Source organism: Saccopteryx leptura, chromosome 3, assembly GCF_036850995.1.
Source record: "Saccopteryx leptura isolate mSacLep1 chromosome 3, mSacLep1_pri_phased_curated, whole genome shotgun sequence".
In the NCBI taxonomy this organism is placed as follows: Eukaryota; Metazoa; Chordata; class Mammalia; order Chiroptera; family Emballonuridae; genus Saccopteryx; species Saccopteryx leptura.
In genome coordinates, this window is record NC_089505.1 from 95851347 (window position 1) to 95870794 (window position 19448).

Here is a 19448-nt window from a genome sequence, read left to right on the forward strand (position 1 = left end):
GGCCGGTTGGCTCAGTGGTAGAGCGTCAGCCTGGCGTGTGGAAGTCTCGGGTTCGATTCCCGGCCAGGGCACACAGGAGAGGCGCCCATCTGCTTCTCCACCCCTCCCTCTCTCCTTCCTCTCTGTCTCTCTCTTTCCCTCCCGCAGCCAAGGCTCCATTGGAGCAAAGATGGCCCGGGCGCTGGGGATGGCTCCTTGGCCTCTGCCCCAGGCACTAGAGTGGCTCTGGTCGCGGCAGAGCAACGCCCCAAGGGGCAGAGCATCGCCCCTGGTGGGCGTGCCGGGTGGATCCTGGTCGGGCGCATGCGGGAGTCTGTCTGACTGCCTCCCGGTTTCCAGCTTCAGAAAAATACAAAAAAAAAAAAAAAAGAGGTGGCCCAGAAAAGTATTAATATGTGTAAAAATAGCTGTCTCTATGAGCACGCTGACCACACACCAAATGCTGTCATCCATTTAAGCCTCACAAGATGGTAGGTCCCATTATCCCCATGTTACAGATGAGGAAACTGAGACTTGGAGAGGTGAAGAGCCCAAAGTTAGTAATAGAAATCAATAATGCTATTACCAGAGTGTGGAGGAAATCAGTATTGCTTCAAAAGAACCCCCTCCTCCAGGAAGCCTTCTGGAATCACCCCATCACCCCTCCCTACGAAGGAATTCTTGGCTCTTCTAAGGGCATCAGATAACACTTGCAAATACCTATTGCTGTAGCCACGGTCTTCCTGGCTCTGGCCTCTCAGTTCACTGTGGGCTGTAGACCCTGCCAGACTAAATAAGCTCATGACTACCTGTGACCATGTCTGAAATTCTTTCTCTTCTGTGGAGCCTAGAACTGTGCCTGCGTATCTTAGGCCTGGGGAAATGCTTTCAGAATTAAAGGGAAGGTGTCTTCCAGGGTGTGCTCAGCCTAACACGATGCCCTGTACCCATGGCCTGCCATAACCCCCCATCCCCATCGAGCTTCTGTCTGGTTGAGGGACTCCTAGCTGTCAGGACAGAATAATCTCTTTGCAAATAGCCACTCAGCCACTGGCCCAGCCCCAGAGTGAGTTCTGAAGCTATCCCTTTGCTGCACCTTTCTTAAATCCAAGGGAGGTCCCAGAGCCACAGCAGTGAACTCGGATCGTGGTAGGAACAGAGAAGCCTGCTGATCCCCACTGCCCAAGACTGGTTTAACAGAAGCTGTTACTTACTCCCCGGGCTGACAGGGAAACCCAGACAAGACCCCAGGGGGGGGGGGGAATGTAAATAAAAACAAAGGAAAACTAGGTGCGTCCTTGAAAGTCCCTGTCCCCCTCCCGAAACAGGGATTTACGACTCAGATAAATTCTTTGGTGCTTTTATCTGGGTTGTGTGGGCAGGTGTGTGAATGTGTGGGGTGCCAGTATATTTTTCTAGTAATAAAACCCTCAGCCCCGGCAAATAAATTTGAACAGGCAGTTTTACCTACAGATTTTTTTTTTTCTCCTTTGTGCAAAAAAAAAAAAAAAAAGAAAGAAAGAAAAAAAAAAAAAAGGCAGTGAAATTTGAGATTGGGACGATATGGGCTGCTGAATTTTAGGAGGAGATAAAAAGACAGTACCTGAAGGGAGTCAAGGCTGTGCGTCAGCCCGGCAGGACGCCTCCCACTGTCATGTCTTCAAGAGAAAAGGGCCTGTCGCTGGAGTGGAGGACTGGCCTTTTCCAGCCTAGTGGGTGGGACAGGAACTCTGGTCTGGGAGCCAGAGCTTTGCCACGAGCCCAGTATGGGACATTGGCCAAATCACTTTGCCTCTCTAAGTAATCTTCAGTCTCTTTGTCTGTAAAATGGAAAAAAAGAAAACAAACAAAAAAATGATCAATTCTACTCACTTTTCAGGGACATTGCGGGTCCACACCAAGTGATGGGTTTAAAGCAGATGTCTTACCCTTGGCACTGTTGACATTTTGGGCCAGATCATTCTTTGGCGGGGGGTGGGGGGAGATGGGCATTGTTCTGTACACCATATAATGGTTACAGCATCCCTGGCCTCTACTGCTAGAGGCCAGGTACCGCCTCCCAGTTGTGACAACCAAAAACCGGCTCCAGACATTGCCAAAGATGCCCCAGTTAAGGGCCCTGGTTTAAAGGTACTTTGCTCCTCTTCCCCCCTCTCCCCCCCGCCCCGCCCACTGCAGCAGAGACAGGTGAGAGAACCAGAGGCCATGACAGCCCGCGGTCCAGCTGCACACATGCAGAGTCAGCAGAGTGCCAAGTCTCCGAAGGGGGGCACAAGTGAAGTGCACGAGGAAGGGAGACAGCGCTGCGTGCTTAGCGAGGCGGAAGGAGAAACTCGGCAGTGGGACGTCCTGTCGCTGATCCCCTTTAGGGTCCTGGAGCTTGTGAACGTGTTACTCACCATTCTAACCCTTCCCAGCCTGGGCTCCCTGGGATCCCCGGTACCTACCTACGGAGGCCTCCTTACTCGTGATAAGCTTGCATTCTGGGGAGGGTGATCTATACCCATGTGGCCCCTGCCTGGAACACAGCTGGTGCTTAATAAATGCTGGCTGGGATTGTATTGCATCTGTGTAGTCAAGGAACATCCCCTAGGCCAGACAGATGTGGTCTGAGTCACCTTGGGTCCAGATGTGCCCCCAGAAGAGCCCAGCTGCACCCAGGTCAGTCCTCCCAGGAGGGCAACAGATCCAAGCTCAGTGCCCAGCAAAGGCAGGCGGGGAAGCGGCTTTCAGCATCCCCACACCCGTAGCCCTTGGAGAAGGCCAGTCCCCCGCCACCGTCCTTGCAGCACCTTCTGCCCCGTCCTCCACTCACAGAGGCAGAGCCACACGGAGTTAATTCCACTTCTCCAGGCCCAGGCATGAGGCCTCCGTCGCAGGCTGTTAGCCCGGAGCCCAGCTGAGTGGCGAGAGGCTGCAAGCCCTCAGTCTATAATAGAGTTGCTGAGACAAGCGGAAAACTGCAGCAGAGTAAACAGATAAATAATTGAAACAGTGACAACACATACCTTGCTGCTCTGTGGAGTAACACTTTCATTAGGGACAGGCAGCACAGGCCTGGGATGCAGGTGGTGAGGATGGGGGAGGGCGGGCAGGGGGGAGGCAGCTGGGAGCCCGGGACACTTGGGTCTGGCTTTTATTCAGGTGGGAACGGCTGGGCACCTGGGCAGCTTTGTCTTCCAGCTCAGGCTTTATTATCTCCTCCCGGGTCCCCCGACTTCTGTGGGCTGTCATGTTCCTAAGTGAAATGGGGACCACCTGGCCTGTCCGAACGGCAGCCGGAGGACAGTGAGTTCTCCACGATGACTCCTTCTCTCCATCCCCCACATCAGTAGACTGGGTTCCCCTCAGCATCCTCCCGGGTCCCCTGGGTCCAGATGTGCCGGAGGGAAGCTCAAACCCTGCAATCCTGTTGCCTTCCCGGGACCCTGAGCTCCTTTGCCTCTATGATCGGGCACATGGTTCACTTCCTGGTGCCTTCTCACCACCCTACCTTTCTGCCTGGAGCACTCTGAACAGTCTACTTTTACTTCCACTGTTCCTTCCCACCCCAGGGCCTTTGCTCCTGCTGTTCCCTCTGCCTGGAAACACTCCTGCCACTTGCAAGACAGTTTCCTACTCTTCCTTTAGAAGATATGTTAAATATTTCTTGCTCCAAGAAGATGTCCCTCTATGACGTCCCTATCCCCAGGATGGGGGCTGCCCCTCCTCTGTCCTCTGTCATTCTGGGCCCACCCCTTGCAGGATTTATCAGAAATGAGTGCAATGTAGCTTGTTGGTCTCCCCATGAGATCTGTGCTCCAGTGACTGCCCCTGGCCCCCACTGCCCCTCCTGTCTTTCTGCCCGGCCTGCTCCCCAATGCTGCCTCTTCTCAGGCGGGAACAGGGACGACTTGGGGATCAAACGGCGACTCCACGGCTGACCCCGTGAAACACATTCACTCTCTCTCTGGCTCTGTCTGCAGCTCCCCAAGCTTTATGTGTCATTGCTGCAAGGCTGGCCGGTGGGACCACAGAAGTGGGCGTCCCTGGTGTGGCGGAATGATGACACAAAGCCAGTCCTGCTCCTCAGAGGCAGGACCTCAGGAAGTCACTGCCAGCCAGAGCCTCAGTTTGCACATCGATAAAATGGAAACGGCCCGGGAGGGTTCCAGTGTCAGCTGTGACACATTTCAGCAGGGGCTTCCCCCGGGGTGACAGGGCAGTGGGCTTCCTGGCTTCTTTGCCTCCCCTGTGTCCCAGAGCTCCCTGCCTGGAGGCAAGGTGTGGCCAGCACTGGGACGCTCACCTGTGGCTGCCTCTGCGCTCTGTTGCAGGTGATGGATGGCGGCACCATCAAGCAGAAGATCTTCACCTTCGATGCCATGTTCTCCACCAACTACTCACACATGGAAAACTACCGCAAGAGAGAGGACCTGGTATACCAGTCCACCGTGAGGTGAGGGGCTGGGGGTCGGGGACCGGGAGGGACACTTCTCCAGGCTTTTTACGTCCGTCCACTCCATGGTGTTCTTAGAGGTTCTCAGGAGCACCCTCCACGGGCTTGGAAGGCAGAGCGGAGGGCTCTGCTGCCCATGTGGGACCCGTTCCTGGAGGGGAACAGCGAGGAGGGGTCACGGCAGAGCTCGGCCACCCACGGCGGGCACCTGGCATTGGTCTCCCAGCCAGCCCCTCCAGCAGTCCTGCAAGGCGGGTGTTTTAAACCCTGTTTCCAAGTGAGGACACCGAGGCCCAGAGAGGGTGAGCACTGTGCTTAATGTCACAAAGCCAGGAATGCCAGAGTGAAGTGTCTCTGCCCGGCTCAGAAATCCGGGCAGCACGTGCCCATGGGCTCCAAGGCCCCAAACATGGCAAGGAAAACAGAGCCTAAACAAGCTCACCCCAGGTAGGAAGCAGAGGCGGGGCAAAGAGGAAGAGGCCTCGGGGCTGGAGAGACTTAGTTTTTCTGCCTTCTTTTCCGGAAGACTGTAAGGCAGCAGATCCCACCCGGGCCCTGCCACGCCCCTCCCACGCAATCCCTAAGAGGCCTCAATCCCATTTTCTTCCTCTGACCTTTCCACTCACTGGACTCTTCCCAGCGTGCCTGTCTCCTTTGGGCACCTGGGAAACTCCTCACCAGCCTGCAGAACCCAAATCGGGTGCTTCTGTGGGCACCTCCTTTAGACTCCCCCTCACCCCAGCAAAACTGATCTCCCCAAAGCCTATGGCTGCCACCCCTCCAGTAACTACCCCTCCCCGAGAGGGGGACCTCACCACATTAATGAGGAATAGCTTCACACAGGCACTGAACGTGCACAGCTTTGCACGCACACACACACACGCACACACACACACACACACACACACACACACGTTTTTTCATGCCACACAGCCAACGGCTCAGCCTGGTGCCCAGAGAGAACGTGGTGCTGTCTGTCACGCGGAGGATGGCTGGGCTGCACCAGGCACATGGAGAGTACGGCAGCAGACACAGCCACAGTGCACGGTGCTCCGTGGGGGTGCCGTGACATTCCCACTTGGTGCCTTATGCCTCACCCTCCAGGAAGATGAGGTCCCACTCTCCACACATGGGTTAGTTCTTCTCTCTGTGACCACGAGCATCAGAAGACAGAGCAGGCACTCCCCCTTCACCTTGACTCCTCAGCTCCCAGCACAAGACCTGACACGCAGTAGGTACGCGACAAAATGTACAATGACACACAGTGGGTGCACGACAAAATGTACAAAGAGACTGGATGAGCCTGGGTTCACTCCTTGGCCCTTTGGGCATTAGTATCCCCATGAATAAAATTAGAAAATGGGACAAGGGGATTTCAAACGGCACCTCCAGCTCGGTTTAGGGAAGCTGGCAGGTGGTCCTTCCTTGCCCCACTTTTGTAGGAACGGAAGGTGGGTATGCTCCCCTGAAGGACCTTCTTGGTCCCCTTCCTCCCTGGGCATGTGCCAGCCACTTGCTAGGGAAACATGGTGAGAATGTGGGTGCAAAGGGGACCCTGCGGGGCTCTGGTGTGCAACTGGCCACACAGATGCCTTCATTTGCATATTCATGGTTTCCCTTACACCAGTTTCCAAGGAGGATTTGGGGTGGCTGAAAATATTAAAGCACACCCAAAGCCAGCCAGTGACAATCAAGGTGAAAATGGAGGCGACCACTCACTTTGGAGAAATTGTTCTGGGCACCACAGGGATTTTACATCAAGTGAACATTCGAATCACCCCCAAGCTCCCCAGAAGTACACCACTGCCCCCTCCCCGTAGGTGACCTCCCTCTCTGAGAAGCCCCCCCACACACACACCCCAGCCTATCCCATCACTTCCAGGGCCCCTCTCCCGCCACAGGTATGGCGTTTAGGGTGACTCCTTGGCTCTGGTTCCTAAGTCAGGAAGGAAACCCAGCAAACACCAAGCCACCCCTGAGCCCCCCGGCCCGTGCTCACTGGAGCATCGAGGGCACAGCCCTGGCACCTGAAGACCTGGTTCAGATCCTGACTCAGCCACTTTCTGCTGAGTGTCCTTGGACGGGGGCCTTAACCTCTCTTTGTGTCGGTTTCCTCAGCGAGCTTCCTGAACTCGGTCAGTTTCATGCACTTGCGGGATTTAAGTCCTATGGCCTGAGTGTGAGTCCTGTCCCCTTCCCCTGCTTGCTTTAGTGTGATCTTGGGTGGTGACTCTGTGGCTGAGCTTCTGGTCTCCAGAGGCAAGGACAGCAGTAAGATGTTCACTCCGCCAGGAGAGGGTCTGACGAGGTAGTTCACGTTCACGTTCAGTGCCCCCCCTGCACGGTGCACGTGTGCTGTTGTTACCCTGACAGATCCTGCCTTCCCTCACCGTGAAAGAAAAAACCTCACCACCTTCTGAACCTCATAGCCTTCTCATGCACACCCTTTCTCTTGTGATCGTCACAAACAACATTGTGAACACAAGCAGATACTATCGTTATTTTGTCGGGTCCTGGTTTTACAGACGGGGTCCAAGTTCAGTGACGTTAAGGGAATTGCTGCACAAGGGATCCCTGCTAGAATAGCATGAACTTGGTCAGACCCGACCCACCTCATCCTACCCCTCCACCGAGTGAGACCCAGAGAGGGGAGGAGACTGGCCCCAGGTCACACAGCAGTGCTGACTCGTGGCCGCGGCCCAGTGCTCTCCCTCCCGTGGTGGGCCCTTGAACAAAGACCACCAGGGGAGAGCGGCCGCGAGGCGGCCTCAGCCGGAGGGAGGAGGAAAGGAGCGGACCCTCTAGGAGTCTAAATGGATCACGCCAGCCCCCAGCAGCGGCCGTGCTGGAAGAGGCTGTTCTGGAGGCGGCAGGGTCCCTTTAGGGGTTGGCAGTGGGACGCAAGACTCTACATTTACATATAAATGAAGATATTTACAAATTAATGCATATCAACAGAGAGTCCCAGCTCCACAGCTGTCTCAGCCACTTCCTCCTCAGCTGGGGAAGGGGGGAGGAGGAGGCTGAGGAAATTACCAGCAACTGGCAGAGAGCAGTTCCTGGGCTGCTGAGAGGAGTCCCAGGTACTCCCAGAGCTTTCCGTCCCGCTGCTGGGGTTCCCGGGGTGGGGGGGGGAGCTCGGTGGGGTGGCAGGGCTTCTGCTGTTGGAGGGGAGGGTGCAGATGCGGCACACCTTGGGCGGGCCCTGCCCTTCCCCGCACCGCAGAAGCCCCATCAAAGGTCTTTCTAGTTCTGAGCCTCAGAATTCAGAACGCCCAGCTTGAAATTGGCAAGAATTTATTCCTTCAAAGAATGATGAATTGAGCACCTCCTGGAGCCTGGCGTGATACAAGGTGCCGCGATCCAGAGGTACAAGACAGGCAGGGTTCTCCGCTCTCCTAGGGAGCCAGGCATATAAATGTGTCATTACCTGTTCTACAAAGAAGAACCTGCATGATGCACCTGTGTCGACATCCTTCCCTTCCTGCTTATTCTCCACGCCCCTTCCATTCCTGGGACACCCTCCAGATAAACCACTCACTCAGAACCCTGGTTCAGGGTCTGCTCTCAGGGGCCTCCTAAGTGAGGAGGTACGATATGGGCGACAGTCCCACCAGCTGGCTGCCTGCACACTGGCTGTCCTCCACGTCTGTCCTCACACACCCTGCCTGCACTCCCGTTCACCTGTTAGGCCAGGCCAGGCACACCTATGAGCAGACTGACGGACCTCACCACAGAGAAGATGACTGTGTGGGCAAAACTTACTGTTTCCTGCAGCACCTGGCTGTCCCCAGATGGCAGCCAAGACTTCCCTGGAGGTCAGGGTGAATCACCATGAGACTTCAACCATCTCTATCCCCACCCCCACCCCCACATGCTGTGCCTTCCATTCCCAAAGCCCTCTGCAGTCCCTTGTCCTATTCCTTTTGCTCAGGGTGTCATGGGGAGCACTGGGCAGGTCTCACTGGCTCTAATTTGGCAGTAAGGAAAATATAGACTCGAGCAGTTAGGTGTGCCCCTGCCCCTCACATACCTTGTCCAACTTTCTTTGCCAGGGCCCTTGCTCATCCTTTCGGGTTCAGCTTAAATGGCACCTCCTTCAGGAAGCCAACCCTGACTGCTCATGCTGGGTCGGATACCCCAGTGTATTTCCCCTTCATACACTAACTGCCCCGACTCTAGGCGTTCACAGTCTGCCTCCTCAACTAGACCAAAAGTCCCACGAGGACAAGGACTGGGTCTGATGTCTTCACCTCGGTCTCCTCAGTCCCCAGCCTGGCACCATACCCCTCCCCCACCACACACACAGGTATGAATGATTTGTAAACATTTGTGGGGTGGATGAGTTAGTGGTGGAAGCTTCGATGTTGGATGACTTAAGAAGGCGCAAGTCAGGCCTCTGAGCCTTCCCCCAACATTTACATCATTCATTCATCACCGGGAATTGAGCAATTACTCTATGTCAAGGACGGTACTAGAAATAAAATAGTCAACAAGACATAATCAGACCTGCTCTTGTGAGGTTTATGATGTAGCGGGTGAGTAGGGACAGACTATAAAAATAGGTTTAGAATAATAAGGAACGCTGTTTACAATTGGTGATGAGTGTGGTAAAGTTGTGATAGAGAATGAGGAATAATGGGTGGAGGGGTGGCTACAAGGTTTCTCACAGGAGATACCTCTAAGCAGAGATCTATAGGATAAAAAGGAGCCAGCCAGGCAGGGTTGGAGGCAGGAAAGGAATTCAGGTAGAAGGCACAGCAAGTGCAAAGGTCCTGAGGTGAGAAAGAGCTGGTCTGATGTAGGAACTGCCAGAGGGTCAGTGTGGCCAGAGTTCAGGAAGTAAATTGGCATTTACTCTCAGTGCCCTGGAAGCCACTGTGGTATGTGTTTTGTAAAGTTCACCCAGGTTGCCTTGTGGAGGGTGGGTTGGAGGTGCCAGGGAGGGACATAGCCCTCAGCAGAGGATTCTAGGGAAGGAGAGAGAGGTTTCTTCATAGGCCTCAGGACCTATGAAGTTTCCAAATCTGAGCGAAGCTAGGAGGGGTAGCTGGAAGCCCACCTGGGCAGGCAGGGGCCAGGAAGGAAACCGAAAGTCGGGGCTGGAGAACTAGCTCTCACCTGGGTTGAATTTTCATGCCCAGGAATTTGTGCGCATGCACCATACCCAGAAGCTGCGGAAGCTTGGGAACAGCTGGGTGGGGTGGAGCCTAGGGGTTTTGTGGAGAATGTGAGAGCACAATTACACCTTCCTAATTCATACCGATCAAGGGAGGGAGATGTAGGGAAAATCAAGTAAATGGAAAAAGAGCCTTGAGGATCGAGAACGTGGAAAGAAACATTACTTCCTTTATTACTTTGAGATGCAGCCTTTCACGTATTCATTCACACAACAGCGCATATTGAGCATTTGCGGCTTTGGAGGCACAGAGCGGGGGGCACAACAGCTCCTGCCTCCACGGAGCTGACAGCCTGCCCCCTCTCCCACCCACCTCTGAGCTCCCCCAAGGGCTGCGCTCTATCTTTTTCATCTTAGTAACCCGGGAACCGACTTGGCATTTAGGGAGGAACAATAAATATTTGTAGAAGAAAAGGAGAGAAAGGGGAGATACAACATGGAGATAAATAGCTAACAATTCAAGTAATAAAGTGATAGCTGTCGTAGGAAAGATTCAGATATAATGCAGTGATGAATCAGAGTTGGAGAGACTGGGGAAATCATGGAGAAGGTGGCGCTTGAAGTGGCCCTAGAAGCATAAGTAGGTTTTAGACAAAGAGGAGCCGGGAGCAGGTTCTCCTGGCGGAGGGCTCTGCGTGTGCGTGTGCGGAGGGGTCGGGGAGGGAGTGCTGAGGACCTGCTGGCTGACAGAGGTTTCAAAGTAGACGCCTTCCGGAATCTGTTCAAACGGGGGAAAAAATGTAGTTGGTTTTTAAACAGACGCATTAACTGTCTGGTCCAAAGAGCTGAGAGGTTTGTTTCCCTTTGAAAAGTTAAATGTCCCTTCTGAGTCTCATCCATTAGCGAGCGGGGCAAACTCTCTCGTCACTGTTGGTACAAAGAAATATGCCGTCTGACCCCTGTTGATTCCAAAAGCCTGAATGCCACAGCTCCCTACTCCCTCTTCGTATTGTCATGAACCATACGTCTTTTTCCCCCTCCAAAATATACATAGCACATGCCGCTTGCACATAGCATCATCCCACCACTCAGCACACACATGTTGAATACCTACTATGTGCCAGGCTTGTGCTAGGCGCTGGGCAACGGGACAAATGTGGGCCCTGTTGACATAGAACTGTCAAGATTGTGCCCGTTCTTGACCCGCTGTAAACCCATTCTTCTCTTCCCTGCCCAGAAACCATCCAGGAATGTGAATGAGCCAGAGTGAGATTGTAAGGGTAACCTTGAGCCCTTTTCAGCACTTTATTTGTAACAGATTATGTCTCTCAGTCGCATCAGAATTGAACATCCCCGCCCCTAGGTCTTCCACCACAGGCAGGCGGAGTCGGGTCCCCATCTCAAACCCAGGGGCTACTTGAGGAGCGAGGACTGCAGTTCCCCTCCCAGCCGCTAGGGGAATTTTCAGTCCCTTCTTCCCGCTCAGCTAGAAGCTGCAAGTTAGTTACCTGAGCAACTAGCCAACTTCCCGTGGTGTGCACACCTCTACTCCACAGGCCAGTTCCCACATCATCTGCATTAGGATCACCTTGGAAGCTGCTTAGAAATACCAATCTCCGGGCCTCACCAACACGAAATTTGACTCAAGTAGTCTGGAACAGGGCCTGGAAAATCAGTCTTTTAAAAAGTCTTCCAGGTAAAGATATTGGCAGCGAGATTTGGAAAGCTCTGCTCACACAACACCTTCCATCTGCTCTGATGTGCAGATTCGGGCCAGAGAACTCAGCGAAAAGCTGCAAGGCACGGTTAATTCTAGGTGCTGCTGGCAGCCTGTGGCTGACAGACAATTGTCATAAGCCTGCCTCCTCCCCCACCCCCAGTACCAGACCAGTTTGGGTGGAAGATGACAAAAATAGCTGTACCAGCCAGCGACCTCCCAGTTTATAGTGACCTCACAGGAACTTGCCAATCCCAGAGCCTGGGCCACCTCCTGTGGCTAAAGGCAGGGGCTCCAGGAGCAAGATGCTCTTTCTGCAACTCCTAGCCAAGGCACTGCCCCTAAAGGTGGAGTGTACCCATGTTCTGAGACAGACCCAATCCAGGGCCTCCCTCCCCAGAGTGCCCGTTAGAGAATGCTGCGTTCCTGGGACCCCTCTGTGCCAGGCCTGCAGGCAGCGCTCTGCAGAGACTACCAGGATTCTCCCTCTGCCTTCCTCCCCGGGTCTTGTCTGCCAGGTGGGGACCCTCCCTTCTTTATCTCTAGGTTCTCAGTGCCTGGCACAGGGCCTGGGATGGAAGCCCAGGGCCTCAGTAAAGGTTTGTTGAATCAATAGGCTGACAGGTTAGCCAAATGTGGAATTATCATTTCAGTCAGCAGAACTCTTTTCCATCCATCATCTGGTTTAGCCCTCACAACCATCCCTTGGAGTGTGGTTATCAGAATCATCGGATCCTGTTGTATTGTTGTATGGATGATGACGCAGAAGGACAGAGGGCTGCAGTCACTTGTCCAAGGGCACACAGTTTGCACATGGTGAAGCCTGGGCTCATCTCCATGGGCCACTGGAGCCGTACTGAGTCACTGGACCGCTGGGGACAGGATCCTCCAATAGTCATCAGGTACCCACTGTGTGCCAGGACCAGTGCCAGGCACTGGAGACTCAGGTGACTTAGGGTGTCTGACCTTGTGCCTCCATCCCTATATGCCCATGCATGTGTGAGTACAATACACCACACACACACACACACACACACACACACACACACACCCCAGATCTCTGACCTGAGATGTTTATTGCCTTTACATAGGAATCCGCCAGAAGCAGTCACTACCTTAAACAGCCATCACCTGGCAGGCCCCGGCCCCTGGATGCCCTGGCCAAGGAGACTGAGTGATGCCTAATCCTGGCTCCAGAAGTGGGGCTCCAGGACCACTGCCACTGCCGCTGGCCACATCAGTTCCTCGGACTTGCTGAGAAGTCCGGTTAACCTAGCATGCTTCTGCTGCTCTGTCTCTAGCCCCCGACTCCCCAGCTGCCCTCGCGGCCTCCTCCCTGCCCCTTCTCTTCTCAGCTTCCCACTTCTCTCCTTCTCCAGGGGTGACTGTCCTCCTCTGCCTTTTTAGAGCTCAGTTCAAATGCCCAGCTGGGTGCAGCCCCCCCCCATAAGGATCAGTCCTGTGCCGGGGGGGTGCTCTGCAATGTGCCTCTGCTCTCCCATACGGGTTGCAATGAGCCACCCACAAGAATGCTGTCCCCACTGAGGCCACCTGTCCCCAGGCTCACAGGACCCAGTGTCACTCACACAGGCTGGTCCTCAACACTCTCCCACGGGCTGGGCCCTGCCTCCCCCCCCCTCGAGTCCCCTCATGTCCGGCCAGGAAAGGTCAAACCTTTTCCCCTTTCTTTCCTTGACTGTCTTTTCTTCTGCTCCCACTGTTTTGTTTCCTTGGGTGATAATCTTCTCTTCTGTTTTTCTCCCCCTTCTCAATCTCACCCCCCCACACACACACACACGGGGCTTTCTCTTCTCTTTGCACATCCTTGGGTCCCTTGGCTCAGAGCTCCTCTGTGGCCCAGAATCTTCCTAGCAGCAGGGTCCCTGGACTTCAAGGTCCTAGGGGTCCCCAGTAGCAGCATCAAGGGGTTTCCTATTACATGTTGGAGAGGTCGGGGCACTTCTCTGTGATTGGGTCTTGAGTTAGTGGAGACCTTTGATGCAGGCAGGGGACTGGAATGCATTCTGTTGAGTTCACATCTGTCACCAAGCAGCCTCCTCTACCTGCCCACCCACCCATCTCTTCCCCCCTCCCCCAGGCCCTTAAGAAGGCCTCTAGGACCCTCAGAACACACTCTTCTCCCACTGGTCTTTCTCCCCTGGGGAGGGAAGTACTTGCAAAGCTGTCTGCTGCCCCCTGGTGATGCAGTGGGGCATTGCAACTGGGGGGGCCCTGTGGGTGCCCCCATCACCAAGGATGCATCTTGTCCTTAAACAGTAGGGACCCTCCTTTCTTCATCTCTAGGACCTCGGTGCCCAGCAAGGGTCTCAGAAGAGATTTGTTAAATTAATGAGCTGACAGGTTATCCAAATGTGGAATTATTATTTCAAGCATTAAGCAAAACTTTCCCATCTGTCATTTGCTTAACCCCTAATGACAATTTTATGAAGTGCAGATCTCAGACCCTATTTATGGGGCTCAAGCTCAGCCTAGAGAAGAGAAGTGATTAGCCTAAGACAGGGGTCGGGAACCTATGGCTCACGAGCCAGATGTGGCTCTTTTGATGGCTGCATCTGGCTCGCAGACAAATCTTTAATAAAAATAATAATAACATTAAAGATATAAAACATTCTCATGTATTTCAATCCATTCATTGCCTACCGCTCATGTTCATGGTTGCGGGTGGCTGGAGCCAATCACAGCTGTCCTCTGGGACAACACCAAATTTTTATTGGATAATGCCTAACGTACACGGGTCGTTGTATGGCTCTCACGGAATTACATTTTAAAATATGTGGCGTTCATGGCTCTCACAGCCAAAAAGGTTCCTGACCCCTGGACTAAGCTGGGAGAGGTTCCCCATCAGGCAGAACTCCCTTCCGCTGGGGGCCTTCCCAGCCAGTGGGCTGAACCCCTTTGCTGACGGAAGGGGGGTCCCTGGGGTACCCTGTTTCCTCCCCTGGAGAGCAGTTTGCCTTTTACCGGGGACCTTCTAGAGAAAATATCTTCACTCAGAATCGCCCCGAGGATCTGCGAGCCCCGTGTCAAAGAGCGTCGGGCAGGGTGGGGGCAGGCAGTTCTGATACGGGTTTCGTGTACCGTGACGTGTTTCGGCCACCTGAGGTTAGTGCTTGCCCTAATTACTCATTTGTCATTTTAAAAAGTGCTTCTTTGTCAGCTAAAGACATCAGGACACGGGGTACACAAGGAAGGTAAGATCCCTGTCCCCGTGGAGGTGGCGTTTCCTGGGCCGTGCCCGCAATCTAGGGAGAGTCAAGGAAGGGGACTCTGCGACCTGGATGGCGAGGTGAAGCAGCCCCCGCAAAGACCAGGGAACGAGCATTCTGGGAGAGGAGAGAGCAAGGATCTAACCTGAGGGCAAGCTTGATGTATCAGCCAAGAGCAGAAAACAAACATCCCAGCGGGGCTGGGAAATGGATGGGCCCTGTTAGGGGTGTGGAGGAAGAGGGGAGAAGTCAGCACAGGCCAGATCTCACGGAATGGGCATCTTGAACTTGACTGTGCACAGGAATCCCTTTGTCAAAATGCAGGTTCTCATTCATTTGGTCTGGGATGGGGCCTGAACTCCTACCTTTCTAACCATCTCCCAGGTGAAGCCGTACTGCTGTTCGGGGGTCGACACAGAGACCCCCAAGGAGCTTTACAAACTCCCCATGCCCCGACCAAGCTCCGCCAAGTCCCCGGCCGGTTAGTCAGAACTTTTCGTGTGGGGTGGGGGAGGCACAGGCCTCAGTTCCCCAAGCCTTCAAGTTGATGCCACTATGCAGGCAAGTTTGAGAACCACTGTTGCAGAACATTCTGGGTTGTTAGAGAAAGTTTGAGTTGTATTCTAGGAGTGGTGAGGAGTCATCAAAGTTGATTTTTGTTTCTGTTTGCGTGTTGCTGACAGATCCACCTGAGCTTTTGGGGAAGATGTGAAAGGGAAGTGGGCAGACCAGGGAGCAGAGCTGGTGATGGGCTGGCCGGGGTGCAGGTGGGAGCCGTATGGGAGACTCTGGGAGCAGAACTGGGAGGACTCACAGATGGGCTGAAAGTGGGGGCATCTCAGAAAGAGGCGAGTTGCCTTGGCTCATTGGCTCAGTGGTAGAATGTCAGCCCAGTGTGTGGATGTCCCAGGTTTTATTCCCGGTCCAGGCACACAGGAGATGTGATCATCTGCTTCTCTCCCCATTCTCTCTCTCTCTCTCTCTTTCTGTCTCTCTCTCTTTTTCTCCCACAGCCATAACTCAATTGGTTCGAAAACATTGGCCTCAGGCACTGAGGATGGCTCTGTGGAGCCTCCACCTCAGGTGCTAAAAATAGCTTGGTTGCAAGCATGGCCCCAAATGGGCAAAGCATTGGCCCTAGATGGGAGTTGCTGGGTGAATTCCAATCAGGGTGCATGCGGGAGTCTGTGTCTCTCTCTCTCACCTCCTCTCACTTGGGAAAGAAGAAGATAAAAAGAGACAAGTTGACAGTGACCTCTAGGGCCAGGGTCATAGCATTTAGGTGGAGGAGAGAGCCTTCCTGAGATGGGGAGACCAATGAGGACCAGCTAGGGCTGGGGGGGGGGGTACAGAATTCTCAAGTTCTGTTTGAACCAGGTTAAGGCACATCTGTAAGACGCCAGAGCAAAGACGGTGAGGAGGTTGATGGAAACACACGGTGAGAGAGAGGTTGTGGTCACAGATACAAATGTGGGAGGCACCAACACACAGGTGCCATGTAAAGTCACTGTCCCCTCCCAGACTTGGGACAGTGCAGCCAGCACCCTCCGGCCTCACTGAGGCCGTTTTCCTCCTTCCCTAGATGAGAAAACCAAGGTCTGGACACTGGGGGTGACTTTCCTAAGGTTACATAGCAAGTCAGCTATGGAACTAAAACTCAGCTTCTGACTCTTAGCTGGGATCGTATCCACTCCGCCGAGCTTGGTGCAGCTCCCCCGCCCCAACCACAGTTTGAGGGACAGAATTGCTGAGATGGCAAATAATTTATATTCTGCAACTGGAAAACATGAGCTGCTAGAAATTATCTACACACAGACTCACACACACACACATGCACATTATCCTTTTCCTTCTAAGTAAAATATCAGTAGCCGGCTGTCAGCTTTATTACTAGTTACACAACTACTTTATTGCTGATTTTTTTTTAATTGAAGGCTAAAAATGTCTGGGAAAGACTTAATTTAGTAAACAGTTTCGGAACAAAATATTTGTCACTGTGATATTTCTTCACATTAGAATTTGCTCTGGGTGATTCAAATCTCCTCTTTACTGCATTACCGCAGTCTAATCAGTTCCCGGGTCTGGGAACATCTTCTTCACCTTGGAAGGTAATTGTGTTTCAGGAGGTGAGGATTGGGTAGGATTGATGGAGAATGGGGGTGGGAGACGGGTCTGGTGAGCTGAAGGGTCCTGGAAAAACACAGTGGGCTGCTGAGCTTACGGGGAGCTCTCAACTGTAGATGGTTGGATGGATGGGTGAATGAATGAATGAATGAATGAATGAATGAATGAATAAGGAATGAGTGAATGGAGGAGGAGCACCCAGCTGAACCACCAGGTTGTTGCATGGCTTCATCAGGGAAAAGGAGTCACCTAAACCTTGCCCTTGACAGAGATAAAGAAGAAAAGGCTAATGGGCCATTGGCCTTGTGTACAAAATAGGCACCTTGGCACCTCTACTTGCAAATTACACAAACCAGGGCTGAGATGAAGAAGCAACACCACACCACAGGCTGCAGGGCAGGGAGGTCTTTCTCATTTTAGAAAAAGCCAGGGGGCGCCTGGAGAAGTTGAGTGACTTGCTCAAAGTCACACGGCGCAGTAGCAATGAAGAAGCCGGGTCCCAGGCTTCCTGATGGCCAGCCAAGGGCTACCTTTTCCTTTCCAGCTCCCCACGGCCTCCATCCTTTCTCTGCACATCCCAGTTCCCAACACCTGGGTTCCTTCTACGCTCGGCAGCCAGGGTGAGCTTCCTAAAGCAAAACCGTATTGTGGCACCTGCCAGGGGCTTCCTGGCTCCCTTGGGAGAGAATCCCGTGTGATCTCACTCTCCATTCTGCTCTCTCCCTTACTGTCCTCTGGCCACCCTGCCTGTGCCGCCAAACTTGTTCCTACCTCAGGACATTGGCTCATGCTTTTCCTCTGCTAGGTACACTCTTCTTCCATCCCAGGTCTCCAATCAAACGTCACCCCCGCAGGGGCTGGAGAGTCCCCACACCCAGCCCAGGCGCTCTTCTCCCCTGTGCCAGCATGTGTTCCTCACCAGCAGGACTCTCTCGTCTGTGTCTCTGTGAATAGGTTTTCCTGTTTTCTTCTCAAATGCAGCCCCGAGGATGAGGGCTTGGTCCCCCTGGCTCCCTTCTGTCCCCCCCAGCATCCAGAAAGATACCGGGCACCTCCATATTGGTGGCAATAAATATTTCTTATGTAAATAAGTGAGCTCCTGGTTAGAAAGCCAGGTCATTGGACCACAGCCCAGTCCTGAGCCTAAAACCCTAGTGTCTCAGGACCAGAGTCTAGTCCCAAATCTTTAGTGAAGCTGCAGTGTGAGGTCAGACACCCAACTTCCCTAAGCCTCAGTTTCTCTGTTTTCCAATGCAGTAATGGAAGGAGGCACCGGGTGATGGACAGCCCCTGTCCCCAGTTCTAACACTATCTGCCCCTTCCTTGCCACATTATCAAAGGGGACAGGCAGTGGACCCGGCCTCCAGGGTCACAGGCTCCATGTACAGCCAGGGCTATGACCTGGAGACAGATGTCCCAAGTTCTGAGACAAACTAGGAACTGTCCCTGGCACCAATTGATTCTGTGTATCTACGTTTGTGTCCTCAGGGGAGTGGCTGGCCCCTGCTATGGCAATTTCCTCGTCAGCTGGGCTGACAACCCTAATTATTATTTGGAAAGGTTTGGGGAGGCTCAGCTAATTGATTACATATTTCCTTTTTTGACAGGGCATTTGTTCTGTCCTGTCTTTTATTTCTTCCCCCTGCTAGGTTAATGTTCCTAGGCATGTTGAGTATTTTGTGGGGACCGTGGGACTAAAGCCAGTCATAACTCTCCCCCTGCCAGGGGCTTTCGAACACTTTAATTTAACTTCCCTGGACCTTTGCTTCCCCACGGGAGTGATGATATAGCTAGAGCCCTGAGACCTGAGGACTAATAATAATGCTAACGCCACTGTTTATCAAGCTCTTACTATGTGCCATGCCCTGCTGTAAGCACCTTGAGTCATAAATCCTCACAATGCAGGTGATATTCCTATCCCCATTTGTAAGTGAAATGTAAAGCTCAGAGAGGTTAAGTGACTTGCTTGAGGTCACACAGCAGGTTTTAGTGGCCAAGCCTTGGAATTCGAACCCTCCAGCAATGTGAGAGGCCAGAGGGAGGACACAGGCTCTTCGTCACTGCTGCTGTGCATGTTTCAGCTGGCTTGGAGTATGGGGATATGGGACCTCCATCACCCTTGGCTACGGTGCAGGCAGGGGGGCTGCTATGGTTGGTCCCTGCCAGATGCTATTCATGGTGACCCAGGGCAAGGACTTGGAGCCCCAGCTCCTTCATTGCTAAGAGAAAAATGATGATTTCAGCTCCCCAAGCTGTGGTGAGTCTTGCAGGAATGCTTATCTTCAAAATGCCTCCTGTCTAGCACACAGTGGTGTTAAGTAAAAAATGGGTGCTTGTTTGTAATACGCTTCTTATGTGTATATATCTTACATATATTCTTCTGTGTGAGACAAATTTTATAGCACAATGTCAAATAATAACAACGTAATAACAATAATGGAGTGTAAAGGTCGCTGGCGCACAGGAGGCTGCTCTCTCCTGCCCCAGGAAGGACACAGTCTTCGGAGCCTCTCTCCTCACCCTCCCATGGTTTCACCATCACTCCTGGAGGGGGGGCCCCCGTGTGCACCTGCCCACCCCCACCCAGGCCCTGCGGAGCTCTGCGCAGAGCAAGTGCAGAGAGAATGAAAGAATGAACGAAGGATCTGGCTTTTTCTTTTGCTTTTTTTTTGGGGGGGGAGGGGTACCCTTTCCCATCTAAGTGCACCTCCTACCCCCAGCCTGGCCCAGAGATTTTCCAGGAGTGAGCCGGCTGTGGTGATGGAGGGAGGGATCACTGGCCATTTTATTCATTTGTTCATTCAGGGAACATTTCTAAGCGCTGCCCCTGAGTCAGATGCCAGG

General features: G+C 53.2%; 1 protein-coding gene across 1 annotated transcript in view; it reads left to right on the forward strand.

Moving 5' to 3' along the window:
* The window catches only part of IGSF21 (immunoglobin superfamily member 21), a 244573-nt gene that overhangs the window by 161720 nt on the left and 63405 nt on the right, over positions 1 to 19448 (forward strand). Inside the window, exon 3 of the mRNA XM_066372031.1 lies at positions 4296 to 4417. Within this exon, the coding sequence (XP_066228128.1) occupies positions 4296 to 4417 (122 nt within the window). The remainder of the gene's footprint in view (positions 1 to 4295; positions 4418 to 19448) is intronic.